Consider the following 24,204-nt stretch of genomic DNA (forward strand, 5'->3'; position numbering starts at 1 on the left):
CATTGTACGTTCACTGTATTGTTAGATCTGTGAAGTTTTAATTATTGATGTTTTGTTAATTTTTTTCTAGACATCATCTACATCTACAAGATTGTATGTGTTTAGTTATTTCTTACCTATTTCCTTGATTATTTTCTTTACATTCTATGTTTTGCACAGAATTTAGGTCAACAGCAATTTTTCTCCTAAATGTGCTTTATAAAAAAATTAGACTAGAGTTGAGTTGTACCATCACACCCGGTATCTGGGAAACCTTCACTGTCACGTGTCAGTGAGCCATGTGTAGGGAACATGAGATGCACCATCAATATATCAATAAAGAGGGTGTGCAACTGTGTCAAAGCACAACACGGGAATCACAACAGTTTCCACATGGTCAGCTGACATTAATGCCATGGAAATGTCTCTCTCTCTCTCTCCCCCCCCCCCCCCCCCCCGCCCCCCCCCCCTCTCTCTCTCTCTCTCACACACACACACACACACACACACACTGTGGACTTTGATCTCCATTTCATTGGGTGCCAGCAGATCAGATTAATTTTGATAGACATACTAATATTATGACATCTGTGTGATGGCGTGTGTTTGTTGTATTTTTAGTCCATCAGAAGAAAAATAGTTTAGATGTCTTGAACATAATTAATCCCAAATTCAGAATAACATATCTTGTATCTTTGGAAACTCTTAAATCACCTATAAAGCTAGTACAGAATTACACTCAGCAGCCACTTTATTAGGTACACCGTGCTAGTACTGTTTTTGACCCCCATTTTGCCTTCATACCTGCCTTTATTCTTTGTTGTACATAATAAAACAAGCTATTAGAGAAATTCCATATTGACATGATAGTATCACACAGTCGCTGCAGATGTGTCAGCTGCACATCCATGATGTGAGCCTTTACAATAAATCCCAGAGGTGTTCCACTGTTATCTGGTGACTCTGTGCAGTGAACTCACTGTCATGTTGAAGAAGCAAGTTTGAGATGATTTGAGCTTTGTGACATGGTGCACTATCCTTTCCAAGAAACCATCTCAACATCAAAGGAAGGACACAATCAGCAGCCGTATTCAGATAGACTACCCTGCACACCTTGGTTGTAGCAAGCCTTTACAGGTGTTACTGTCAAGTCTTGACCAACTCTATCTGCTTAAATGCACTGGCTGGTTAGATATTTGCACTAATGAGCTTTTGAACAGGTCGACCTAAACAAGTGGCCGGTGAGTATAAAAGTCCTGACTTCTGCAGGCTAAGGTGACTGATTGACCAACACTGCCATCTAATGGTAATCAAAGGAAGCACAAGGCATTTGAGGGAAAGAGGAAGAGGATACTGAAGACACTGCGCATGTCTATGTGTAAAAATAGTTCAGCGCAAATCCATCTGAATCACCTCAATTGTTCAGTTCCAATTATTTGTCTACTGTATGTACTATTTGTGTATTTGTATGTATGTTGTAATGCGGTCTGTTTTAAGGTGAGAACTAGCATACAGAATTACATTATGTGACTTCATAATGACAATAGAGAATCTTGAATGTTGAATGACCAATGTGGCTTTAATAAGCCTACATAAAAGCTTATTGGAATATGCAGAAGGCGTTACCATCAGTGAAGAAGAACATTGTATCGCCCAGGTTTGCACCTTTTTCAGGTCCAAATTAATATTTGGCTCATTTGTTTCGATTCCATCTCAACAGAGTTTTGCAAATTGCAAAGAGTTGTCACGATACTTTGTAAGTTAACACTCTCTCTAATTTGAACTTTCCTAAAGACAATACAAAGATGGCGTCTTACATTTGTTTTTTGTTTTTTTTGTGAAACTTTTTTTTTAATGAAAACTGAAAGAAGAGATTATTTGAGATATTAATAATTAACAAAAATGGTTTAAATAACTAATAATAATTGGGTCAAGGTTTAATTTTAAACCTTGACCCAATTATTGTTTTTTTTTTTTAAAAAAAAGAAACTCCTTTTATTATCTAGATTAAAAAATATCAATCAGTGCAAACACATTTCTGTGTAGGATTGTTAGTGACATGTCTCTGTCTCATAAGGTTTCCTAACTACCTCTGACAACTGACGGCTCTGGCTGCTCATCTTCAAGCTGCAGCTGGGATCTCACAGTGCTTTATCTGACTAGAACCACTACTGTTAGCTCACAAGTTAGCATATTAAACAATCTGACATATATCAGTGTGGAGCATGTGTTCAGTGCCCTTTAGTGCCAAACCTTGAGTATCCCCCCAAACATTTTGTTTTCTTAGATCAGGAACTAAAATTAAAAATTCATGAGGACAATGCAACAATTTGACAAAAACCAAAATAATTTATTATTTTCAAACCCAGAGGCAATTTGTGGTTACAGTCATAACAGATAACTGATGTGCATTTTACACATAGTGTACACTACCACTATCAACGCAATGCTAACACTACACTACCTCTACGACTACATCCATTACTCACTTGAACTACCACTTAAAGTAAGACTATCCATAATATCAAAACATCAGTACATCAAAAGAAAAAAAAAGAAAAAAGAAACAATACATTTGCACTTGTAGCACCATTCACTGCATTACACTACAGATGAAAAGAATAATTTAAAACTTGTGTGGGCTACTATAACATACTTCACAGGCTTGTGTTTCCATGTGCCTCTCTCTGAAAGCCTGGAAGAGGCAGTTTCTTTCAGGACCACTATAGCTGGCCACTTGTGCAATAATTTGTGCCTAAAGAAATTCTCTGTGTAGCATCATAGCACGGTTCTGAACCATGGTTTTTGTGTTCTGCTTCTGATTTAGGGGAGTTGTTGCACTGTTGCATAAGAAAATGACAGAAAAACAGTACACATATGAATGACAGAGATCTTTTTTAACTTAGAAAGGGACGGGACCGTAGTAGGCGGTGTACGCGGCCACAATGCCAGAAGTGTCGGCCATCTCGTCGCAGGCAACGTTCAGCTCACACACCTCTCTGAGGCTGAAGGGTGGTGGAGAAAAACGGTTTTAGATGGTGCATGTATGTACTGCATTTTACTTATGAATATTGGCTTTTGTAGCAAGAAACTGAAAGTGAAAGAAAACGGCTGTACCTTTCCAGCTGCAGAGGGGAGAGGTTACCAGCTGGAGCGGCTCTTCGGCTTCTCAGAAGAACAGCGGCCAGATCTCTCTTCATCACCACTGGATTAGCTGAAGAGTCAAACATTGCAACTTTAGACTTTTACTTTTTTCACGTTTAATTCTAAAACTATGCAAAGCTTCTATCAAACAAATCTGCCACCTACCCTCAGAACTGGCTGACTCTGAGGAAGATGAGGATGATGATGAAGAAGAGTCAGAGCCAGAGTCTGATGCAGAGGAGTCGGACTCAGAGGACTCGGAAGATTCAGAGGACTCTGAAGACTGTGAGGACTCAGAGGATTCAGAGGACTCTGAGGATGATGAATCGGATGCTGAAGAGTCTGAGGAAGAGTCAGATGAGGCGGAATCGGACTCAGAGGAGGAAGAGGAGTCGGAAGCGGAGGAGGAATCAGAAGCGGCAGGGTCAGCAGGTGCAACATCAGCAGCTGTGTCGGCATCGGGGTCCACGACAACCTCGGGTTCCACCGCTGATGAAAACAAACAATGCCATACGTTAATCGTACTGTAGGTGCTCACATCGCCCCTAAAAAGGCCGAGAACAATTCTCAGCTTCACAGCATTAACAAGAGTTTGTCCTTACCTCCCATAGACCAGCACACTGAGAGAAGAGCGCAGATGGAGAGGAGAGTTAGAGCCTTCATGATGTCTTGTAGTTAGTGTCTCCTTGTAGACAACTCGATTCTTTTACAGCTTCTTCTTCTTCTTTGCTTTCCTCTGACAGCTCGTTCTGTTCCTTTCTCCCAAGTCGAGGTCAATATATACTGTAGTCCACCTCTCTTGTCAGACCAGACCCACACAATGAGATAATCCTCTGATTGGCTGGGGAATCAAATGTCACCGTTTCCGCTTCCATTTGTCATGAAAACTCACATAAACATCCAAACAGCTCCTGGCACAGAGTCCAAAAACTCATCCAACAGCCACAGCCACAAACATTTCTGGCATTTGACATTACATACAGTACATGGCAACACATGTAAACCTGTGAGTACGTGTGTATGTTGACAGAATGATGGATGAATTATTCCCTACACTCTTTGTGGAAGTGCTGTTTTCTCCACAATGTGCATGTGTGCAAATATGCATTTTTCACATACAAAGAAAAAATTCATCAGAAATAGTTAAAGATAACTTTTGAAGAACTTGAACGACCTGTAGATCAATTTTGAATTAAATGTCTGAATTGAGATCTCAAAATACTTCCTTTCTCTTGCTTTTGGATAAACTCCACACTATATATATAATTTTAGTAATATTTTCTCCAACAAAAAATGCAATTTTTTTAAGGCCAAACTAATCATTTTTTATATACTTGTCTTGTTTACCAGTCTTGTACATCCCCTTCAAATTCCTTTAAGTCCTGACCCGTCATCCCTGAAGTATAATAATACAACAAACCTTGAAAGTCCAAACTGGTGGTGTTACAAGATTTCTATAAAATATCTTCAACATTTAATTGAATTTTAATCCAGACGACCCACTGCAGGGCTGCCTCTTTAACATCAAGGTTGCCAGGTCTGCCATTGCTGTTATGTTTCTCTATTCCTTGCCCCAGATGTGATCTCCCACCCACACAAACCCCAAACTATAGTCTGAGCCTACCACAACCTACTAATCGAGTGACACGGAACGGCAGTGAGCCTCATTATGCGACAGAACTTAATTAGAGTGTTGCAGAGTCCCACTCGAAACCGCAGTCAAAAGCTATTTACAGATCCATCTCGGCCTAGGTCCTGGAGAGATCCAGTGCACGGCTATGGCTTACCAACACCAACCAGCGGCCCAATGCACAGTGTCAGTCAGCGTATTTCAGCATATAGAGAGATAAATTTAGACAACCCCCATGTGTTGGACGCACAGCATTATGCACGCGGGTTTGGATGCAGTTTTCTGTTTGTGCAATATATTCGAGTGCGGCTTTGGTGGCTTGTATATTTTTAAAAAAGGTATTGGAGTTTGCAGCTTTGACCTAGACCATATTGCATCTTAAATACTGTGTAGATAACCAAACTTTCACACACACACATGTCACTTGACTCGTGTATATACATATTTATCTCAAAGAGCCCCGAATGGCTTCATATGTCATGTAGTGAGCCAGATTCAGTGGTGCAGAGTGACCTTGTTGTCCTTTGTGCTTCATAGTCTAGCGTTATTCCTGGTGTCTAGGATTTGTTTTGGACTTCATGCCATGTAATTTCAGTGTCTCGTCCAGTGTCCATTTTTGTGGATTTTTGTGGATTTAGTGCTCGGGGGACACAGTTGGAGAAAACAATTGTGATAACATCCCAGAGGAGGCAGGAAATGCAGCAGACACAGTTCCTCGTTGCTGCCGCATCCTGGCTTTTAATTAATATCATGTAGACATCAAGTAACGCTCTCAGTTTTTCACAGTTGTCCTTCATTTATACCAGCTCTTGTGCATCTAGCAGATTTAAATACAACTAAAGCATGTGATAGCGACTGTACTGTGTATGATCACAGCAGTCAAGTCATATCAGTGATGAGCATCTTTTTCTAAAGCAGATGATGTAATATCCTCACAAGCCAAATGTCATCATTTTTCCCTTTTTTTCATATTTTTCTTTAATTTAAGAACTTCCTACAAATGTAATGTTAAATCACATCCCCTGAGATACATAATGTTTCAGGGAATGATTTCGGCATTCCAAAGATTTTAAGTTTTTTCATTCAGTTTTCATGCTCCGAGCTACTGGAACAATCTATCAAATGATCTGAGGCCGAACTATGAAGCACTTCCTCACCCTGGCTTTTGATTACATCGTCTTATCACTAAAATTTAATTTAGTAAATGATCCATTACGTTGTTGTTGTTGTTGGAACTTTTTTGATAAATCCAATGATTTTTTTCTGTTCCATTGTACTTTTGCATTAGTGAGCATTAGTCTCACATCATTTTATTTTTTGTCTATTTGCACATGTATGATTATCAGTATATTTAGTCATATCATAACCAGTAAAAATACAAAAAAAAAACTCATAAAGAAACTGTGTTGAGAAAACGACATAGAGCATATGCTGTTGCATATTGACACAATCCTGGACTTTTATAGACTTTATCGCAAACACATTTTACTGCTAATAGTTAGCAGTGAATTACAATATCAACAAACAACTAAAAGAAAAGTCAAAGAAACAATAGTTGAATTACAAAGTAATTCATTAAGTATGTAAATAGTAATAAGCAATAAGTATTAAGTAAAAAAAAAAAAAAGGTAAATTAATTTTCAGCCTGTGGGGATAAATTTAAAAACAAAACAAATTTTAAAAAGCACAAAGATCTCAATCAGAAAATGAACTCTTCACATTTGGTTTGAAGATGTTATACTCTCATGTAGAGAAAGAAATTCCTGATTAGTTATCATTTCCCTTTTTTAAGCAGGGACAATTTCTCGTTATTGTCAGCTTGCTGAAACTTTCTTTCACCTTTCAAAGGAAAATATCTCTAACTACAAGACAATCAGTTTTTGTTCTTGTAAATACTCCCACAACACTTCAGTGGGGTTGAAATCTGGAATTTTTTTTCTTGGCTAACCATCATTTGCTTCTCTTTGAGCTTTGTGTAGTTTACACAGAATCAGTATCTAGTAAAGACGTCTATATCCATCAGACAGATGGCCTCATGGGTGATGGATAAGCAGAGCCATTCTTACTGGAACTCTTATCCATACCAGCTTTATTCCTGTTGCATGATGCACATGCCTCATATCTTTGCAACAAACAACTTTCAAATGACCAGTTAGAGGACTGTATTCAGCATTTTTTAAAACCATTACCTCAGGCTGCGTGTGGAAGCTCGGATAAAAGCATGACATTTCCTTTTGTTCGTGTTGTGTCTGCAGTAAGGTACCTAAAATACCCATAATAAATCTCACCAACATTTAAATATTACAGTGTAACATCTGAAAAGAGTAAGAAACTGTCGGGCACGGTGCTGTTATACAACAGTGTTACCTCAAGAGCCAGTTCTAGCTGTTCCTTTAGTATATTAAACAAACAAACAAACAACAACAAACAATTAATAGTAAAAATTATCCAGCTTAAATAAAAGCAAAACAAGTTTTTTGATTTTTAGCAGTTAAATTTTAGTTGTGCTTAGACACAAAATTTAAAATTACATTATAATACTGGACATGGATTCATAATGAAGCAGCTATGTTATTACATCCATCCATCCATCATTTTCTGCCACTTATGGGAGTTTGGCTTGGAGGGGGAGGGGGAGGGGGCAGCAGCCTAAACAGAGGCCTTCTTTCTCCCCAGCCACCTCCTCAAACTCTTATGGGAGAACAGTGAGCTAGCTAACATTCCCAAGCTAGCTGTAAAGATATAGAGATATATTTCGCCTGCATTTACTGGGTTTCTCTTCCTGTCTCTTCCTACTTGGACATGGCTGAAAAACCTTAAACATGAGCAATGCTGCGGAAAGTACAGTACAGCAACCCCTGCAAATGCAAAAAACAGATAAATGTATTTTAAATTTCAAAAATGATTCATGTCATTATTTAGGGTTAGGTTTAGGTTTTGGTTGGCTGCACACACATAGGTTATTGTGTGTGTATGTACATCTTGACTGCTGTGTCTAAAGAAACCTCGTAGTTGAAAGACTGGTATACTTTTTAAGTTTTTCATAATCAATTTGCTCAACTGTGTTTCTGCCTCACATGCATTGCACTATGCGTGCGCACACAAACACTCATATATTCAGCACCCCCAGTTTCAAGCCCCTTCAAACAGTTCTGCCCAGGAGATAATCCTGCAGGCATCTTAGATGCTAAAATGCCTCAGCTTCCTTCGTTTGATGTGGAGAAGAAGTGTCTCTATTCTGAGTCACTACTGACTGAGCACCTCACCCTATGTCTAACAGATGGCCTGAAACCTTTTGAGGCAAGCTTGTTTCTGCTACCTGTATCTGTGATCTCATTCTTTCTGGCATACAGTGCTTGTTTCCATAACTAAGGGTACGAACATAGATCAACTGCTAAGTCATCAGCTTTCCTTTCATGCTCAGCTTTCTTTTCACCGTAACAGATGGCAGTACTTGCATCACTGCTGACGCTGCAACTATCTGAATGTCAATCTCCAGATCCCTTGTTTCCTCCCTCATGAACAACCACCTGAGACACTTGCACTCTTTCACTTTGGGCAGCAATTTATTCCCCACCCAAAGTGGATTCTTCACCTTGTTTGGTGCGAGAACTATGGCCTTAGATTGTTTCACACTTGGCTGTAAAGTGCCCCAGTGCAAAATGAGATCCTGAGACCACATACATCTCAGTTACACCTAGAAATTATTTTCTAGGTAGTAGTCCAGCTGCCATCATGAATGAGTTTAATTTATTGTTAGCAATAAAAACTAAATTCCCCCTACAGCTGTACGGGGATCAGATAACCTGCAACAACAGGCCTGATACTTCCAAAGCACCCAAAACAGCCTGTTGGAAAACCCCAATATTACTACTGTAAGGACAAGAAAGACATTGTGGACAAAACAGGACACCCCCCATAATCTTTAGTTACAATATTATAGTTAGTTAAATGGTCTGATTGTTCAAATATGTATTTTCTTTGATTGTGGTAAAATAAGGTGTGCCCCAGTCTCCAAAAATGACATAGTGCAGGAAGGGTAGTTATTCCTCCGTTACACCACAAGAGGCAGTATCCCCTAAAATGAGCAGCTCTAGCGGGAGTAAATAAGCCCAGCCACTACCCATAAGGCAGTGCGCCTATAAGAGTTGTGTGAGACTGCAAAAGTGTGTAACGTTGTGCTATGTTAATGTATATATTTGCAGGTAAGCAGATACAAGATGGTAAATAACTTAAAATGTATCTACAGATGAGTACACGGGGTTGCAGAGAATGTGGGAAAGTTGGCCGTTAATCCCCACTATGTGTCATTAGTATATAAATTATTGGTAGCCATGTGAATTAGCCGTGACGCTAACGATTAGCAGCTCGATCTAATTCATTAGTTTGTGCGGAACCCTTGTGGCGCTTTTGTGGATTTATACCTGTACCGAGCTGTAATCACAGCAGATATAGACTGGTGGATCACACTATCTATGTGTGTGTATATGTGTTTTTCGTTGTTGCACTGTGAGAAATATTAGTGATTTGAGTTTAAAGACTACCCATAAGGCAGTGCGCCTATAAGAGTTGTGTGAGACTGCAAAAGTGTGTAACGTTGTGCTATGTTAATGTATATATTTGCAGATGCAGTAAAGGCGAACTCACAAAGTCACACTGGTTTCAATTCATTTTAATCCAAGTGTGCAACACTACTGAACCTGAAGGTCGACTAACGCACACACTCTCCTCTTTCATGTCTACAAGAGGAGGCTGAGGCTTCCAAGGGAGGGTGAGAAGTGTGATCTCCCTGAACTTTGTACACACCTTCTTAAAAATAGGGGCCACCATCAATCCAAGGGCAAAGGGACTCTAGGTCTTAGGGCCCCTGTCACCAGAGTTTATATAAAACTCAGTGACCCCAGCCACAGTCATACCCCTTGTCTCCATACCCTGCTCCCTCTATGGAAGGTGTGCCGGTGGGATTGAGGAGATCCTCAAAGTATTTTTTCCACCACCTGACTGTATCCTCAGTTTAGATTGACAGCAGTCCGTCCCCTCTGCATAAAGAGTGGGTGGGAAGATGCTTTCCCCTTCACTGACTAAAAATTTGTAAGAGTTGTGCAGAGGATGGAGCTTTTAATTCCTGGCATCACAAAACTTCAGCAACTGCCAGAGTAGGGCTCTGTTTGATCTCAAGGTGCCTGTCAGCTACATCAGCCTCCCTGGGAGTGGTGTTGGACATCTCATGGACTTCTAGCACATCCTCACTGCACATTTTGGCACACGAGGTCTGTATGGTGCTGAAGCCGGTGCTCTTTCTATCAAACCACCACAAGACACTTGTGTGACGTCATGTTTTGACAAACAGAAGGTTTTTTGTGGCATTCAGGAGGAAGAACAAAAAAAATGTATTAGGTTGAGCTCTCCTGCAGGAAGCTCTAATAATACATTATAGCTATCTACATTTTTTTCCTGCATGTTTAGATGCCATCTGCATCTTTCAAAATAAAGGCTATTTTTGTAAATTGGATGGATGGGTCTTCACACTTACCACAAAATCTTTCATCAAGCCAGCAAAACACATTTCCTAAAAAAAACAAAACATCGATATTAAACTGCTGCCCCCCACCACCCCACTACACACACAACCACACACACACACACACACACACACTCTACTACTACTACACAACATCACACACATACCATCTATTTAATAAGCATATGAAGCTACAATTCCATACTGATAATAAAAATGAAAAACACTTGTGGCTTTTGCTTTTTTGTGTGCCGCACAAAGGGAGTAATAAAAGTTTTGTTATACATGCAGTAAACACACATACACACAGCAATCTAAATCTGTAAAGTACATCAATGTGGTTTCAGAGCATTGCACACTATAAATAGTGTGCAAAGTCTTTTTCTTTCTGCCTTGTTAGCCCTTTAAAGAATAGAAAGCGACACCAAGAATTCAAAAGAAGAGCACGAAATATTTGAGGTGAGTCAAAGAGAGAAAAAACAGACTAAAGGTCCGTTAGATTTTGAGACAGGCCTGACATGATGTCTCTACGTGCCTGTAGGACGGGGTCAGCGATTACTGACGTTCCAGCATCATGCAAGGAAGAATTATTTAACAGGATTTGTACATGGGGAAGGTGGGAGTCTAAGATAAGTGTGACATCTGTGAACCAAAACACTCAAAATATGATACCTGATGTTACCTGTAATAGTGGCTCAGATTGGAAGGTGTTATGGAAATCTGGGTAACACTTTCTATTACAGCTCAGTAAAAAAAAAAAGTGTTAATAGTTGGGTAACAAGGCAGAAACAACAATTTAACAATATGGTAATTTCTAAGTTATTTCCACTCAATTACCTCTGGGAGTTTCTGTGTAATAAGCAGGAAAACACAAAACTGCCTGTTTCTATTTAATAACATATTAAGCAAACTTAAACTGATAATTTAAACTGATGCACACATACTTTTTGAGCCAACCATCCCTTTAACGTTAACTAGTGATGACTTCATGAACTTCTTCACAAATAAAATTTTTATCATTAGAGAAAAAATTACCAATAATCATCCCACAGATGTAATATTATCTACAGCTACTCTTAGTTCCATTGATGTTAAGTTAGACTCTTTTTCTCCAATCGATCTTTCTGAGTTAACTTCAATAATTACTTCCTCCAAACCATCAACGTGTCTTTTAGACCCCATTCCTACAAAACTGCTCAAAGAAGTCCTGCCATTGATTAATTCTTCGATCTTATATATGATCAACCTATCTCTAATAATCGGCTATGTACCACAGGCCTTCAAGGTGGCTGCAGTTAAACCTTTACTCAAAAAGCCATCTCTAGACCCAGCAGTCTTAGCTAATTATAGGCCAATCTCCAACCTTCCTTTCATATCAAAAATCCTTGAAAGAGTAGTTGTCAAACAGCTAACAGATCATCTGCAGAGGAATGGTTTATCTGAAGAGTTTCAGTCAGGTTTCAGAGTTCATCACAGCACAGAAACAGCTTTAGTGAAGGTTACAAATGATCTTCTTATGGCCTCTGACAGTGGACTCATCTCTGTGCTTGTCCTTCTTGACCTTAGTGCAGCATTTGATACTGTTGACCATAATATCCTGTTAGAGCGATTAGAACATGCTGTAGGTATTACAGGTATTGCACTGCAGTGGTTTGTATCATATCTATCTAATAGACTCCAATTTGTGCATGTAAATGGAGAGTCCTCTTCACACACTGAGGTTAATTATGGAGTTCCACAGGGTTCAGTGCTAGGACCAATTCTGTTTACATTATACATGCTTCCCCTAGGCAGCATCATTAGAAGACATAGCATACATTTTCACTGCTATGCAGATGACACCCAGCTCTATCTGTCCATGAAGCCAGATAACACACACCAATTAGTTAAACTGCAGGAATGTCTTAAAGACATAAAGACTTGGATGGCCACTAACTTTCTGCTTCTTAACTCAGATAAAACTGAGGTCATTGTACTCGGCGCTGAAAAGCTTAGAAATATGGTATCTAACCAGATTCTTACTCTGGATGGCATTACCTTGGCCTCCAGTAACACTGTGAGGAACCTTGGAGTCATTTTTGACCAGGATATGTCCTTCAACGCACATATTAAACAAATATGTAAGACTGCGTTCTTCCATTTGCGCAACATCTCTAAAATTAGAAATATCCTGTCTCAGAGTGACGCTGAAAAACTAGTTCATGCATTTATTACTTCCAGGCTGGACTACTGCAATTCATTATTATCAGGATGTCCAAAAAACTCACTGAAAAGCCTTCAGTTAATCCAAAATGCTGCAGCAAGAGTACTGACAGGGACTAGAAAGAGAGAGCATATTTCTCCTGTTTTGGCTTCCCTTCATTGGCTTCCTGTTAAATCCAGAATTGAATTCAAAATCCTGCTCCTCACATACAAGGTCTTAAATAATCAGGCCCCATCTTATCTTAATGACCTTGTAGTACCATATTACCCTATTAGAGCACTTCGCTCCCACTCTGCAGGCCTACTTGTTGTTCCTAGAGTATTTAAAAGTAGAATGGGAGGGAGAGCCTTCAGTTTTCAGGCCCCTCTTCTGTGGAACCAGCTTCCAGTTTGGATTCGGGAGACAGACACTATCTCTACTTTTAAGATTAGGCTTAAAACTTTCCTTTTTGCTAAAGCATATAGTTAGGGCTGGACCAGGTGACCCTGAATCCTCCCTTAGTTATGCTGCAATAGATGTAGGCTGCCGGGGGATTCCCATGATGCATTGAGTTTTTCCTTTCCAGTCACCTTTCTCACTCACTATGTGTTAATAGACCTCTCTGTATTGAATCATATCTGTTATTAATCTCTGTCTCTCTTCCACAGCATGTCTTTTATCCTGTCTTCCTTCTCTCACCCCAACCGGTCGCAGCAGATGGCCGCCCCTCCCTGAGCCTGGTTCTGCCGGAGGTTTCTTCCTGTTAAAAGGGAGTTTTTCCTTCCCACTGTCGCCAAAGTGCTTGCTCATAGGGGGTCATATGATTGTTGGGCTTTTCTCTGTATCTATGAAGCGCCTTGAGGCGACATTTGTTGTGATTTGGCGCTATATAAATAAAATTGAATTGAAAATTGAATTGAATACTGACTTCCTCTACCTTATGAACTACAGCCACTCCAGTAAGAGCAGCCTGGCACGAAGAAGAGCAGAATCTTAAACATTTTCCATTAAAAATAAATCACTTTTGTTAAAACTCACTTATGTATTCATATACATCACTCTGCATTTATCCAACCCCTGATAAAAAGATCAGCCACAGGTGAGTTTGTCAGTTCACATCATATTTCTCTTTCCCTAGCATTGCCCTAAAATAGTTCTTTCTAGATGTCAGTGTGGAAAGGGGCTTGAGAAAATAATGCAAAAATGTAAAGAGCCATGCTGACAATAAAAATATAAACTGAATGTAAATGGATGTTAATTGTTTCAGAAAGTGCTATGAGAATGCCTCTAAATGGATGTGCAGTAAAGAATTTTGGTTTTCTGTCAAATACATTACCACTTCTTTTCGGAAGAATAAACAAACAGCATCATGCGACATTTTATGCCATTTTTCTGAAAAACTGGGGAACACCAGTTACACACTTGGCTAGAGACGGTTACCTACAGTATACTTATTGCTTACTTATTAGAGACTTGTCTTACTGAGAGGCCAGTTTTAGATGTAGATTTATGAGGTTTGCTTTGGGCTGTAAGAGCCAAGTTACTGCTTAGTTTATCCCAACAGGACCGTGAGAGCCAGAGAACAGAGAGTATCATGTTTGGGTTCAGCAGCAGGAGGAAGAGATTGTTGCTTCACATGTCAGATGTCATGAAAGATGGCCCTGAGGCTTATACCATCAATCCCACAAGCTCATGAGCTCACTCATGAATCTAATACCTACAATAGTGCAAACTACAGAATCAAGCAGCTGAAGCTGTGACCTTATCTTGTCCATGATCACCAGCTACAGTAATATAGGTGGTGTCATATTCTTTTTTTAAGAGTTTCTATAACCAGTGGATTCAACTGAGGTCAGTGATATTTATGAAGCATCAATTCAGTAATATTAGAGAGAAAACCACAATCATATAATCAGTTGTAAGCAAAATTTGCCAACAGTGGGAAGGAAAAACTCCCTTTTAACAGGAAACAACCCCCAGCAGAGCTGGGTTCAGGAGGGGCAGCCATCTGCAGTGAGTGAGAAGGTGAGGGGAAAGAGAAGAGAGCAGAGGGATACAGTAGTGGGGTAAAAATAAATACAACTTAATTTAGTTCTGGATGCAGGTGGGAGAAGCTGATGAACATCTGGAGTGTGAGAAGCACAAACCACATAATTAATTCTATCATTCTCTCTTAAAAACAAGCAATTTGCTTTGTTTCCCTCAGAGCATAGAGTTTATTTACATGTTGTTTCTATGGCTCTTTACCTGATGTGGGTAAACAGGTCTTCAGTGCAGCAGACAGACTGCAGCCATGCCAACTGCAGATGTTCTGGCCATAATGTGACCACACAAGCGTTACAAGTTTGTACAAAATTGTAGCTATTTGTCACATCGATTTTACCCCATCGTGTTTAATTTGTGTATGCACTTATACACCACACTGTATTTAATCATTAGTAATTATTAATACCTGCCCCCCTCCCACAGTGTGTCTTTTGTCCTGTCTTCTTCCTGTCGGAGTTTGCTTCCAGCAAAAAGGGACATTTTCCTTCCCACAATCACTTAGGCTACGTCCACACTAGCCCGGATAGATTTGAAGACGGCGTTTTCGTCTGAAAACGCTCCGCGTCCACACTAGCGTTTTCAGTTTACAGAGCTGTGCGTCGACATTGAAAAGGCCCGAAACGCTTACGTTCCAGTACTGCGCATGCGTAAGCAAGAAGATTCAGCCTCCCCCATTTCTGTCTGCCATTTATTTACTTTCCGGTTCGTTAAAACGTTGCGGCAAAATGTCAAGGAAAAGCACCGAGATTTTTAAATGGACTAACAATGAGTGTGGACGTAGCCTTAGTGCTTGCTCATTGGGGGTTGAATAATTGTTGGGGTTCTCTCTGTATTATTGTAAGGCTGTTGTTATTATTCGGTGTTATTTAAATAAAATTGAATTGAACTGAATTTTCAGGAAGCTTTAAGAACAGCCTGATAAAAATGAATAACAATAGTCCATCCACAAAGTGTTACATTAGACTGTTTCTAATTTTACAAATAAACACAGCACAAATGAAAGAAAACACTTCTACATATTTAATGTGCACACTGAAGGACACATTCAATTAAAATTAATTCAGTTTTATCACAACAACAGTAGCCTCAATGTGCTTCATATTGTAAAGATGTTACGATAATTCGAGAAAAAAGAGAAAAAAGAGCTCCTCATATAGGAGCTCCTAGACGCAAGCACTTTGGACATTTTCCAATTGGAAAGGAAAAACTCTCTTTTAACAGGAAGAAACCTAAAGCAGAACCAGGCTCATGGACAGGCGGCCATCTGCCACGACTGGTTGGGAGTGAGTTTTGTTAAGCAGAACATCTGCAGTTGGCATGGCTGCAGTCTGTCTGCTGCACTGAAGACGTATAAGGTAAAGAGCAACAGAAACTACATGTACTTAAACTCTATGCTCTGAGGAAAACAAAGCAAATAACAGTTTTTGCTTGTTTTTAAGAGGAAATGATGGAATTATATATTATGTGGTTTTTTCCTTCCCATACCCATACTCTCCAAATGTTCGTCAGCTTGTCCCACCTGCATCCAGAACTAAATTACCAAATTATTAAAATTAACATCCTCCAAAGTTTCAATTTAAAAACAGCCTTAACAGAATTTCTAAGAAAATCACCTGTAAACCACAGGAGGCCATGCAATTCTGTATTAAATCATGTGTTCTTTGTATTTTGATGTGGTGACAGAAGGAACCTTGATTAAAATGACAGTAACATAAACACAATAAACAAGACAAATGCAAATAAAATCATACTTTAATTTCTGGTGATACAACATCTTGTTGTTTATTTAAGAGGAGCACGAGAGGGGCAGCAATATTTAATATCAGACGTAAGGAAATGTGAACCCTACAGAGGCTTTAACTTATAATTTACCCTTTTGATGAAAACGCTGTCATGTCTGTCCGCCCCCAGCACTTTATGTAACACTGCCTCATCTGTCAGCCGTCTCACTTGTAGCCGTAAACAAACTCAGATGGCGGGGGACACATACTGTATATTCCATCTGGTCTTGGAGAAATGTTCACCTGCCAGGCTTTCCCGATTCCGCCGGATGTATCCGCTTGGCAGCGCAGCACCACTAATTATACTGATCCCAGTCTGGGCCTTGAAATTCCCTTCTTGCTTGAGAGAATATTTTTGGGACCAGCCCAAACTTTTTTCACTCTTGATGTCTACAGCCCATCTGTTGTTCTTTTATAGAACTTTTACAGCCTCTGTAGCTAAATATGCTCCGTTTTTTAGATCCTGATATGTCTTGGAGTGAAACTTTACGTTAATCTTGAATTAGATGCCCTGCTTTAGGGCTGTGTGTGATTTTCATGTTAGTTTATATTGTACAGATGGTGTTTTTCACTTTATTTGAACACTGTTCCCCAGAATGAATCATTCGAGAAACTACCACTTACTACAGTGCTTCCATCCACATCTTCCCAGCATGTTTTCTGTCAGTCTCTCTGAGGTTGGTGTGTTGTGGCTCTGACAATAACATTAGTGGACAAGACTAACAAACTCCGCCAGATCACTGCGACTTGCGGCCAGTGACTTGTGGTCAACTAACCAGACTGCAGACGGACTCACACTCGTGTAAACAGGCAAAACATAACAAATACTGGAAAATAAATAAGGATATATAATATACTTATTGACACTCATAAATATAAACAATTCCCTGTCTGCTCAAAAGGTATAAGTCCTATGAGAAAAGAGACATAAATCTAGTTTTTTCATTCAAATTTTCTCATTTTATTTTGTAAATAAGAAGCTCATTTTCATTTTCTTCTTGAGTCCTACAGCTCTGTTTTGGGCTTTTCTTCAGCCTCTTTCATCCCCTGAAAAAAATAAATAAATAAAAGTGCAATAAGTGAAATACAGAAGACAGCTTATCAATTCAGCATCATTCAGAGGAAAGTTCAAAGTAAAGTCTTGCAATTCATGAATAAACTACAATCATGGCAGCTACACGGATGCATTATGAGCACTTTCATTTACGCTGGCCACATCTGTTTGTTTTTTTTAAAGTAATTTAATCCTGAACATTATAAATGTATTCATCTTTTAGCATTTTAGAAGACAGCGTCTGGGGGAAGCAACAAATTTATAAACTAAATGGATTCCTTTATTCAAGTAAATATGTGATTGAACCATTTATAAAAGGAAGATGAGAGTCAAAGCTTCTCCTTTTAAAGTATATCTGCAGCTGAGAGCTTAAAAAAAGCCCACCAGAAACTGAACGCAAAATAAAAAGCAAGCAAATAGCAGTACCAGGTTTTCTTTCTGTCTTAGTACATCTTTTGATGACACATTATTTTGGATTAGACTATAACAACTATAATCTGAAGTAGAGAAAGAAGCATTAAACTCATCGATAGGTTCATCAGCAATTGTGCTCTCTAAAAGATTATTATGATTAAACCTTTAAGCAGATTATGCTTTCTTGTGTTTTGTTGTTATTTTTGCTTTTTTTTTAGGGCTGATTCATTTAATGAATATGATGTCAGTTGAATTCAGATTTCTAATGCCACAGTTTAGTGATGTGGAAACTCACAGCCAGCTGGAGCTCTGTGGGGTGTAACAGAGCAAACTGGTATACACAGGGGGGTGGGGGGGGGGTGGTTTCCTGTCTTTTGTGTGGTTCATATATGGAAGATGGCTCATGGTACATTACTAGTGTGGCCTAATGTAATTGCAATTTTTCCTGGAGGATACTGACCTTTGTTTTTTCAAGAGAATGATCATTTTGCCATAATAAATTAAAATCTTCAAACTGGATTTGTATACACCGCAACCATAGATGTGTTCGGTCAAGAGCAGTGACTAAGCTTTAGTAACAGCTGCTCACCTTCAGTTCTCCTCGTAAGAAAGACTCGCAGAACTCCCGCACTCGCTCTGTAGAAATTTCTCCTTCCGGTAGAAGCCACTTCGTGTCAGAGTTACCATCATAGATGCCAACTCGTGGGAGGTCCTTCGGCTTGAGGCCAAAGTACTCGAGTGGCTTTAAGTTGGACTTCAGCGCTCCATTAAGCAGCACGAACAAGAACTGGAACACAGGCGGTTCATTTTACATAATTAGATTAGATCAAGTTATTTGATTTTTGGCAGAATGTAATTAAAGAATTTTGTATCCCTGTCTATGCTTTCGTTGGCCAGATTGAATAAGTTCTACTTGGTCCAAAGTCTTGCGTGTTAGCTTAATTGCTTATTCAAAAAGGGTGTGTAAGTGTAGATGTGAGATAGATAAAAGGGTGTAGAATAAAGTGCTGTATGAAGGGTGCACGTGGTTTGCAGTCTAATGATCAACTAGTATAGAAACAGGCCACACAGTTTTGTGTGTGTTCCACCACAGCGCATTTTAAATCAAACAATCTTGATGTGACTGAAGTGCAGACTCTGAGCTTTAGTTTAAGAGGTTTAACAAAAGTATTTCATTTACTGTTTAGGATTTAGTAATTGGACAAATTAACACGATTTTATATTAAAGTTGTTGGTTAGCACTGCGGCCTTACAACAAGCAGTTTCCAAGTTCCCACCTGTGTGGTGTTTGCATGTTCTTGCTGTTCCTTTGGTTCCCTCTCACTGTATGGGATTAGGCTAATAGTGGATTCTGAAATTGACCACATGTGTGAATGGTTGTCTGTCTATATGTTAGCCCTGCGATAGATTGGTGACCTGTCCAAGATGTAACCCGCCTCTCACCTAAAGGCAGGAAATTGATATTTAAACCTCATAAATTCATATTTATTCCTGCCATGAGCTGCAGACACCTCACTGTCAGTAACTGAACAGGAATGCCTATTGGATTCAGATCAGGTGACTGACTTGGCATGAGCAACGCACACCTAAGCCGGTTCCATTAGTAGCCATAATGCCATAAAATTGCCATGTTTGACTTGATAACGTGTTATGCTCTCATGCTTACCCAGTTACCTTGAAATTAAAGCGAGAATTAAGGACTGTCTAAAAATGAAAGTAATTCCGAAACAGTCAATACTTTTTTTTGTTAAACCTCTTTTAATTAAAGCTGAAAGTTACTTATGGATTGTTTGATTTTCAATCCACTATGATGATGTACTGAAGCAAAAAAAGCCAAACCTTATTGTATTCTCATGAGCCCTTTCTATTTCCACACTCCAGTGTGAAGCTATATGCATCGATATGCATATAACACTCACATTTATTCAAAGGTGCTCTTCTACACCTGAATTACACTAAGGAATATTCTCACTTTGCCTGTGTACTCGGGTGCCAGGGCTCCCAGTCGCTCCTTGAGCTCAACAAAATCTTTGCTCCCCCTGTTGGCAAGGAGCAGGAGATGTGTCTTCACCTCTGAATTGAACAGACCCACTGCTGTCTGAGAGGAACAGAAGAGAAAAGAGAGTGATGAGGACATAGAAAAGAGTGGGGTTCAAAATGTGAGAAATAAAATTCTATCAATCCACCTTTTCCCGGGGATTTTGTGTGATGGATCTTTGCTTTTTATTAAGTATTTGAAATGTTAACTTAACAGATAATATTAGACAGAAGGAGAGGACTGTGAAGAAGACATGAGTGGGACCTACCACTTGGCTGTACTCTGTGATGTATCGGATCTCGTTCACAGAAATAAAGTTTACAAGACCGTCAGCTTTTAAGTCTTTGGCCTCAGAAAGATTAATGTTCTCCTGGTGGTTATCTGCCTGCAAGCATCACACACAGCATCACCATCGCATTCATGAAAACAGACATCGTACATCGTTTATTACTGAAAATATGTGCAGTACTTTTCTGAAGAGAGCGATGGCATCCGAGGAGAGGTTGTACTCAGCCCACACCTCCTTCACGGAACAAATGGCTGCGGGGAGAGAGCTGACTTGCTTCACAGCCTCCACCAGTTCTTTATAGCCATAACTCTCCTCTCCCTGGAACAAAGAGGGAGACCGTTTCAACCTCCTCTCATAACTTACCATGTAAATTCTTTTTTTTTCTTCTTTTTCTCCCCCTCACTATTTGTTTGTTACTGTTTGTCCTATCTTATGTAAAATTTGAGCGAGAACACCAGTGTTTCCAGGGGGACACTAGAAACCCTCAACAATTTGGAAAGTGCAGCTGCCAGAAAGAAAAGACAGATGAGGCTGACTCAAAGGAAGGTGAATCATGTCTATTTCTGAGAGTCTGTTGCATGAGCTCTGGCAGTCCGTTTTCTCATTTCGCAGCCTGTAATATGTGTTCATTCTTAGTGAGTCACAGTACCAATATTTTTGTCTCTTATTGCCTTCAGCAATGGTCCGGCTATGAACTATCCTTGTGTGCTCTCTGTCTCTCTCCTCCACTATCCTCTCTTGAACCTTCCCCTCGTCTCTGCACTTGTTTATGAGAGGAGCAATGGAGCCAATCCCACAGATCTTCAGATGCCTATGTATTTCCTGTCAAGTCTGCCATCTTCCCCCGCACACAAAGTCTTGCCAAAGAGCTCGCCACCGTGGGACAGCCAGCCACCCTGTGTCCTCACAGCACCAGCACTGCCAAAGGTGTGGCCACGGGAAGCAGATCCTTTTTCAAAACGTATTCGTGACAGCAGCATCACCGAGGCCGGGGTGCAAACAAAGGCTGTATTTCTGGAGACCTCACGGTCTCACTCTCAGCTAATTTGTCTCATCGTGTCTGGGTTTCCACATGCATGTTAACATAATAAACTAAGCCGCAAAACAGCTACTGTGGGCTTTGCTTTTAAAAAAAAAATCCCCAAACTTATCTGAGCCTATGATTGAGACCTTTTTTTATTCACATGCAATTTTCTTGTCTGACCTCCAAGAATCCGATGACCACCACTTCAGCAGAGTCGATGAAGGCTTCAACATCTTTGGTGTTATTCAGTCTGAGAAGGGCGCTGTCTGAGGCAGGAAGACAGGAGACGCACTAAACACTCAACTGTGCAGAGAGATTTTACTTCCTTTTTTCAGTGTCTCAATAAGACCAGGAAACAAAGTCTGCACAAAGTAGTGACACACACACATATGCAGTATATAGGACAGGGGTCTCCAATTCCAGGCCTCGAGGGCCGGTGTCCTGCAGGTTTTAGATGTGTCCTTGGTCCAACACAGCTGATTCAAATAGCTAAATGACCTCCTCAACATGTCCCGAAGTTCTCCAGAGGCCTGGTAATGAACTAATCATGTAACTCAGGTGTGCTGACCTACGGTTAGATCTAAAACCTGCAGGACACCGGCCCTCGAGGCCTGGAGTTGGAGACCGCCGATATAGGATGTCAGTGCTTATCGTGTATACTATAAAGAAAAATGTCCTTACAGCAGGGGTGTCGGACTCCAGGCCTCAAGGGCCGGTGTCCTGCAGGTTTTAGATCTCACCCTGGGTCAACACACCTGAATAAAATGATTAGTTCATTACCAGGCCTCTGCAGAACTTCAAGACATGTTGAGGAGGTCATTTAGCCATTTAAATCAGCTGTGTTGGATCAAGGACACATCTAAAACCTGCAGGACACCGGCCCTCGAGGCCTGGAGTTTGACACATGTGCCTTACAGGCTTGTGTCATCTCTAGTAGGACTGTCGAAGGCCATAGTGGTTGACCTTTAACCTGCTGACTGCACTACCACGACTGGTAGTCTTGAAGGCATGCTGCTAGCACAGCTAATACATAATAATATAAATGGCTGATATCAAAATGTATAGAATGAAAGTCCTAGACTTTCCTTCTTATTGGTAGTCCACCAATATTCCAAATTAGAAACAATAAATCTGCGTCTGCATGAGGATTATAAGAAAAAAACAAGGCACCAAAAAGGAGTCTTGTCGATGGAAACTGATTTTGCTTTGTGCTAGATTTTAGGAGGCATAAGGAATTTTAGTAATTGAGTCTCAGGGAGTTAAAAAAAAAAACCATAATAAATTGAGTCTTCATCATAATGCTTTTACTTTTACTAAAGACTTTGTAAAGTATTTTTGTATTTGAAGTTTAACCTATTCAATAAATCTTTGTGGATTTATTAACTGCTATAGAATGTGACCTATTTGTTTACAATGAAATGCAATTTTATGTGTTAATAAAATGCAAAGAAACAGCACTTTGTACAGTTTTATCTGATCTTTTCAGTGATGGGCCATTTTTAGGGTCTGTTTAACCCAGAAGATGGCATCTGACACAAAAGAATTAGAGAAGTGACATAGCATATTTTTTTAACCCTTTAAATCCCAAATCATCAAATAATTCAAGAAAAGTCAAGTTTTTTTTAAATGTAGAGGTTATTGAACCTTCTGATGAAATAAATGAAATGAAATAGTACTTTGTATATAAGAGTTTTAATTTTTTTTTCAATGTAATGCTTAAAAATGTATTGTGCCAGTTTTACTTTTTTTTCCAGGGGAAATCACAGTGATGATGCTAAAGTCTCAAAAGTCTCAAAGTAACCCAAACTGTTAAAATATGATACACTTACAAGGATACAAGGATAAATACATAAGTATCTGTAATTGTTATGATTCTTTCTTAACATTTTGTGGAAAAGTGTCCCAGTTTTAACTACTTTCACCCTGTAGAAGCCTTTCTCTCTCACAAGTGAGAACCCCGTCACTGGGAAGTCAGGAAATCACCAAAATGAGCTGGAAAGTCTTTTTAGGGAACGGGAATTTTTTTTTTTCTTTAAATGGGTAAACCATCCATAAAACATACAGGTCTTCTAGTCACAGTTCTAGCACAGTTGTGAAAGAGTAGCTCAAACGTGTGCAGGATATCAGTAAATCTGCAACACTGTTATGAACTTAGAGGAAGAAATTATAATATTTGACATTTAGAGCAGTGACGAGAACTACAGAGAGTCAAGAGAATTCTTAAAGAGTTTACCTTTTTCTGCAGCGATTACAGAAGACACTAGGAGGCAGAGAAACAGGGCACCCGGCATGTTTTTGGGTGATTCAATTCACACGGGTGATCAAGGAGCAAACCAAGGAAAGTGTAGGAGAACCTGTAGCTGTTTGACTCTTTAAAAAGAGCCTTTTCACCTCTGCTCTGTCTCTGATGGTCGCCACATGGCAGCCCAGTGTGGCCACTGTGACTTCTCTGGGTTGTGATTGGAAGCTTTATGGGAATCAGCCAGGTGCTCCTGATAAGTTTGGTGGGTGGCTGTTGAGTTACGTGTCATTCAGTGAAAGGTGTGTGTGTGTGTGTGTGTGTGTGTGTGTGTGTGTGTGTGTGTGTGTGTGTGTGTGTGTGTGTGTGTGTGAGAGAGAGAGAGAGAGAGGGAGACGTTTGTGCTACATCACCCACATCACCCTTTCTTGTGTCTTGACCTGTGTTTAGCAGCAGCCTTTAACCACTCCACCCTTCACATGTAAGTATCACCTACACCTGCTGTGTGTATGAAAATATAACAGTTTGGTTAGTGCTTATAATTTAACCAGGGAGGCTGCAAATAGTGTGTATGGAGGCCTGTGTGAGCAGGAGAGGTTCAGAGAACCGGCTGCAGTTTGGATGAATCGCCACAGGAGGGACACAACTCCTACTTGTTAATGAATCATGGAGACGGCAGTTTTGGCCTCATACTTCTGGGGTATTTGAAAAACACTGAAATCAGGCATTTTGTAAACCATTAATATAAAGAAGAACAAATTTTCTTTTCTAATTTTAACTCTTTTTTTTAAGTTACGTTAAAAACACACTTTAAAGACAGCAAGGATTTGTCATAATCTCTAAAACTCACAGAGCATTAGAAA

At 39.7% G+C, this 24,204-nt stretch overlaps 2 protein-coding genes across 2 annotated transcripts; both read right to left on the reverse strand.

Moving 5' to 3' along the window:
• Positions 1–2,522: 2,522 nt before the first annotated feature.
• bglapl (bone gamma-carboxyglutamate (gla) protein, like) lies at positions 2,523–3,859 on the reverse strand. Its single transcript, XM_006787342.2, has 4 exons — positions 3,726–3,859; positions 3,289–3,612; positions 3,097–3,193; positions 2,523–2,984 (listed from the first exon to the last, which is right to left on the reverse strand). The coding sequence occupies exons 1-4, from the start codon at positions 3,784–3,786 to the stop codon at positions 2,882–2,884; spliced, it is 585 nt and encodes a 194-aa protein (XP_006787405.1). The 5' UTR covers positions 3,787–3,859; the 3' UTR covers positions 2,523–2,881.
• A 13,372-nt stretch (positions 3,860–17,231) lies between these two features.
• Positions 17,232–23,512, reverse strand: erp27 (endoplasmic reticulum protein 27). Its single transcript, XM_006787343.2, has 7 exons — positions 23,336–23,512; positions 21,283–21,368; positions 20,259–20,396; positions 20,058–20,174; positions 19,724–19,849; positions 18,341–18,538; positions 17,232–17,330 (listed from the first exon to the last, which is right to left on the reverse strand). Exons 1-7 carry the CDS (start codon positions 23,391–23,393, stop codon positions 17,289–17,291), a joined length of 765 nt encoding a protein of 254 aa, XP_006787406.1. The 5' UTR covers positions 23,394–23,512; the 3' UTR covers positions 17,232–17,288.
• Positions 23,513–24,204: the final 692 nt, after the last annotated feature.

Source organism: Neolamprologus brichardi, chromosome 6, assembly GCF_056152115.1.
Source record: "Neolamprologus brichardi isolate AB-2024 chromosome 6, ASM5615211v1, whole genome shotgun sequence".
In the NCBI taxonomy this organism is placed as follows: Eukaryota; Metazoa; Chordata; class Actinopteri; order Cichliformes; family Cichlidae; genus Neolamprologus; species Neolamprologus brichardi.

Bases quoted from the DNA above. Each gene is read 5' to 3' on its own strand.
- bglapl (XM_006787342.2), bottom strand. From the start codon at position 3,786: ATGAAGGCTCTAACTCTCCTCTCCATCTGCGCTCTTCTCTCAGTGTGC. The intron at 3,194-3,288 runs GTAGGTGGCAGA...TTGACTCTTCAG, and splicing joins AGAGTCAGCCAGTTCTGAGG to CTAATCCAGTGGTGATGAAG. The intron at 2,985-3,096 runs GTACAGCCGTTT...ACCACCCTTCAG, and splicing joins TCCCCTCTGCAGCTGGAAAG to CCTCAGAGAGGTGTGTGAGC.
- erp27 (XM_006787343.2), bottom strand. From the start codon at position 23,393: ATGCCGGGTGCCCTGTTTCTCTGCCTCCTAGTGTCTTCTGTAATCGCT. The intron at 21,369-23,335 runs GTAAACTCTTTA...TTCCTGCCTCAG, and splicing joins TGTAATCGCTGCAGAAAAAG to ACAGCGCCCTTCTCAGACTG. The intron at 17,331-18,340 runs GTGAGCAGCTGT...TATTTTTTTCAG, and splicing joins TCTTACGAGGAGAACTGAAG to GGGATGAAAGAGGCTGAAGA.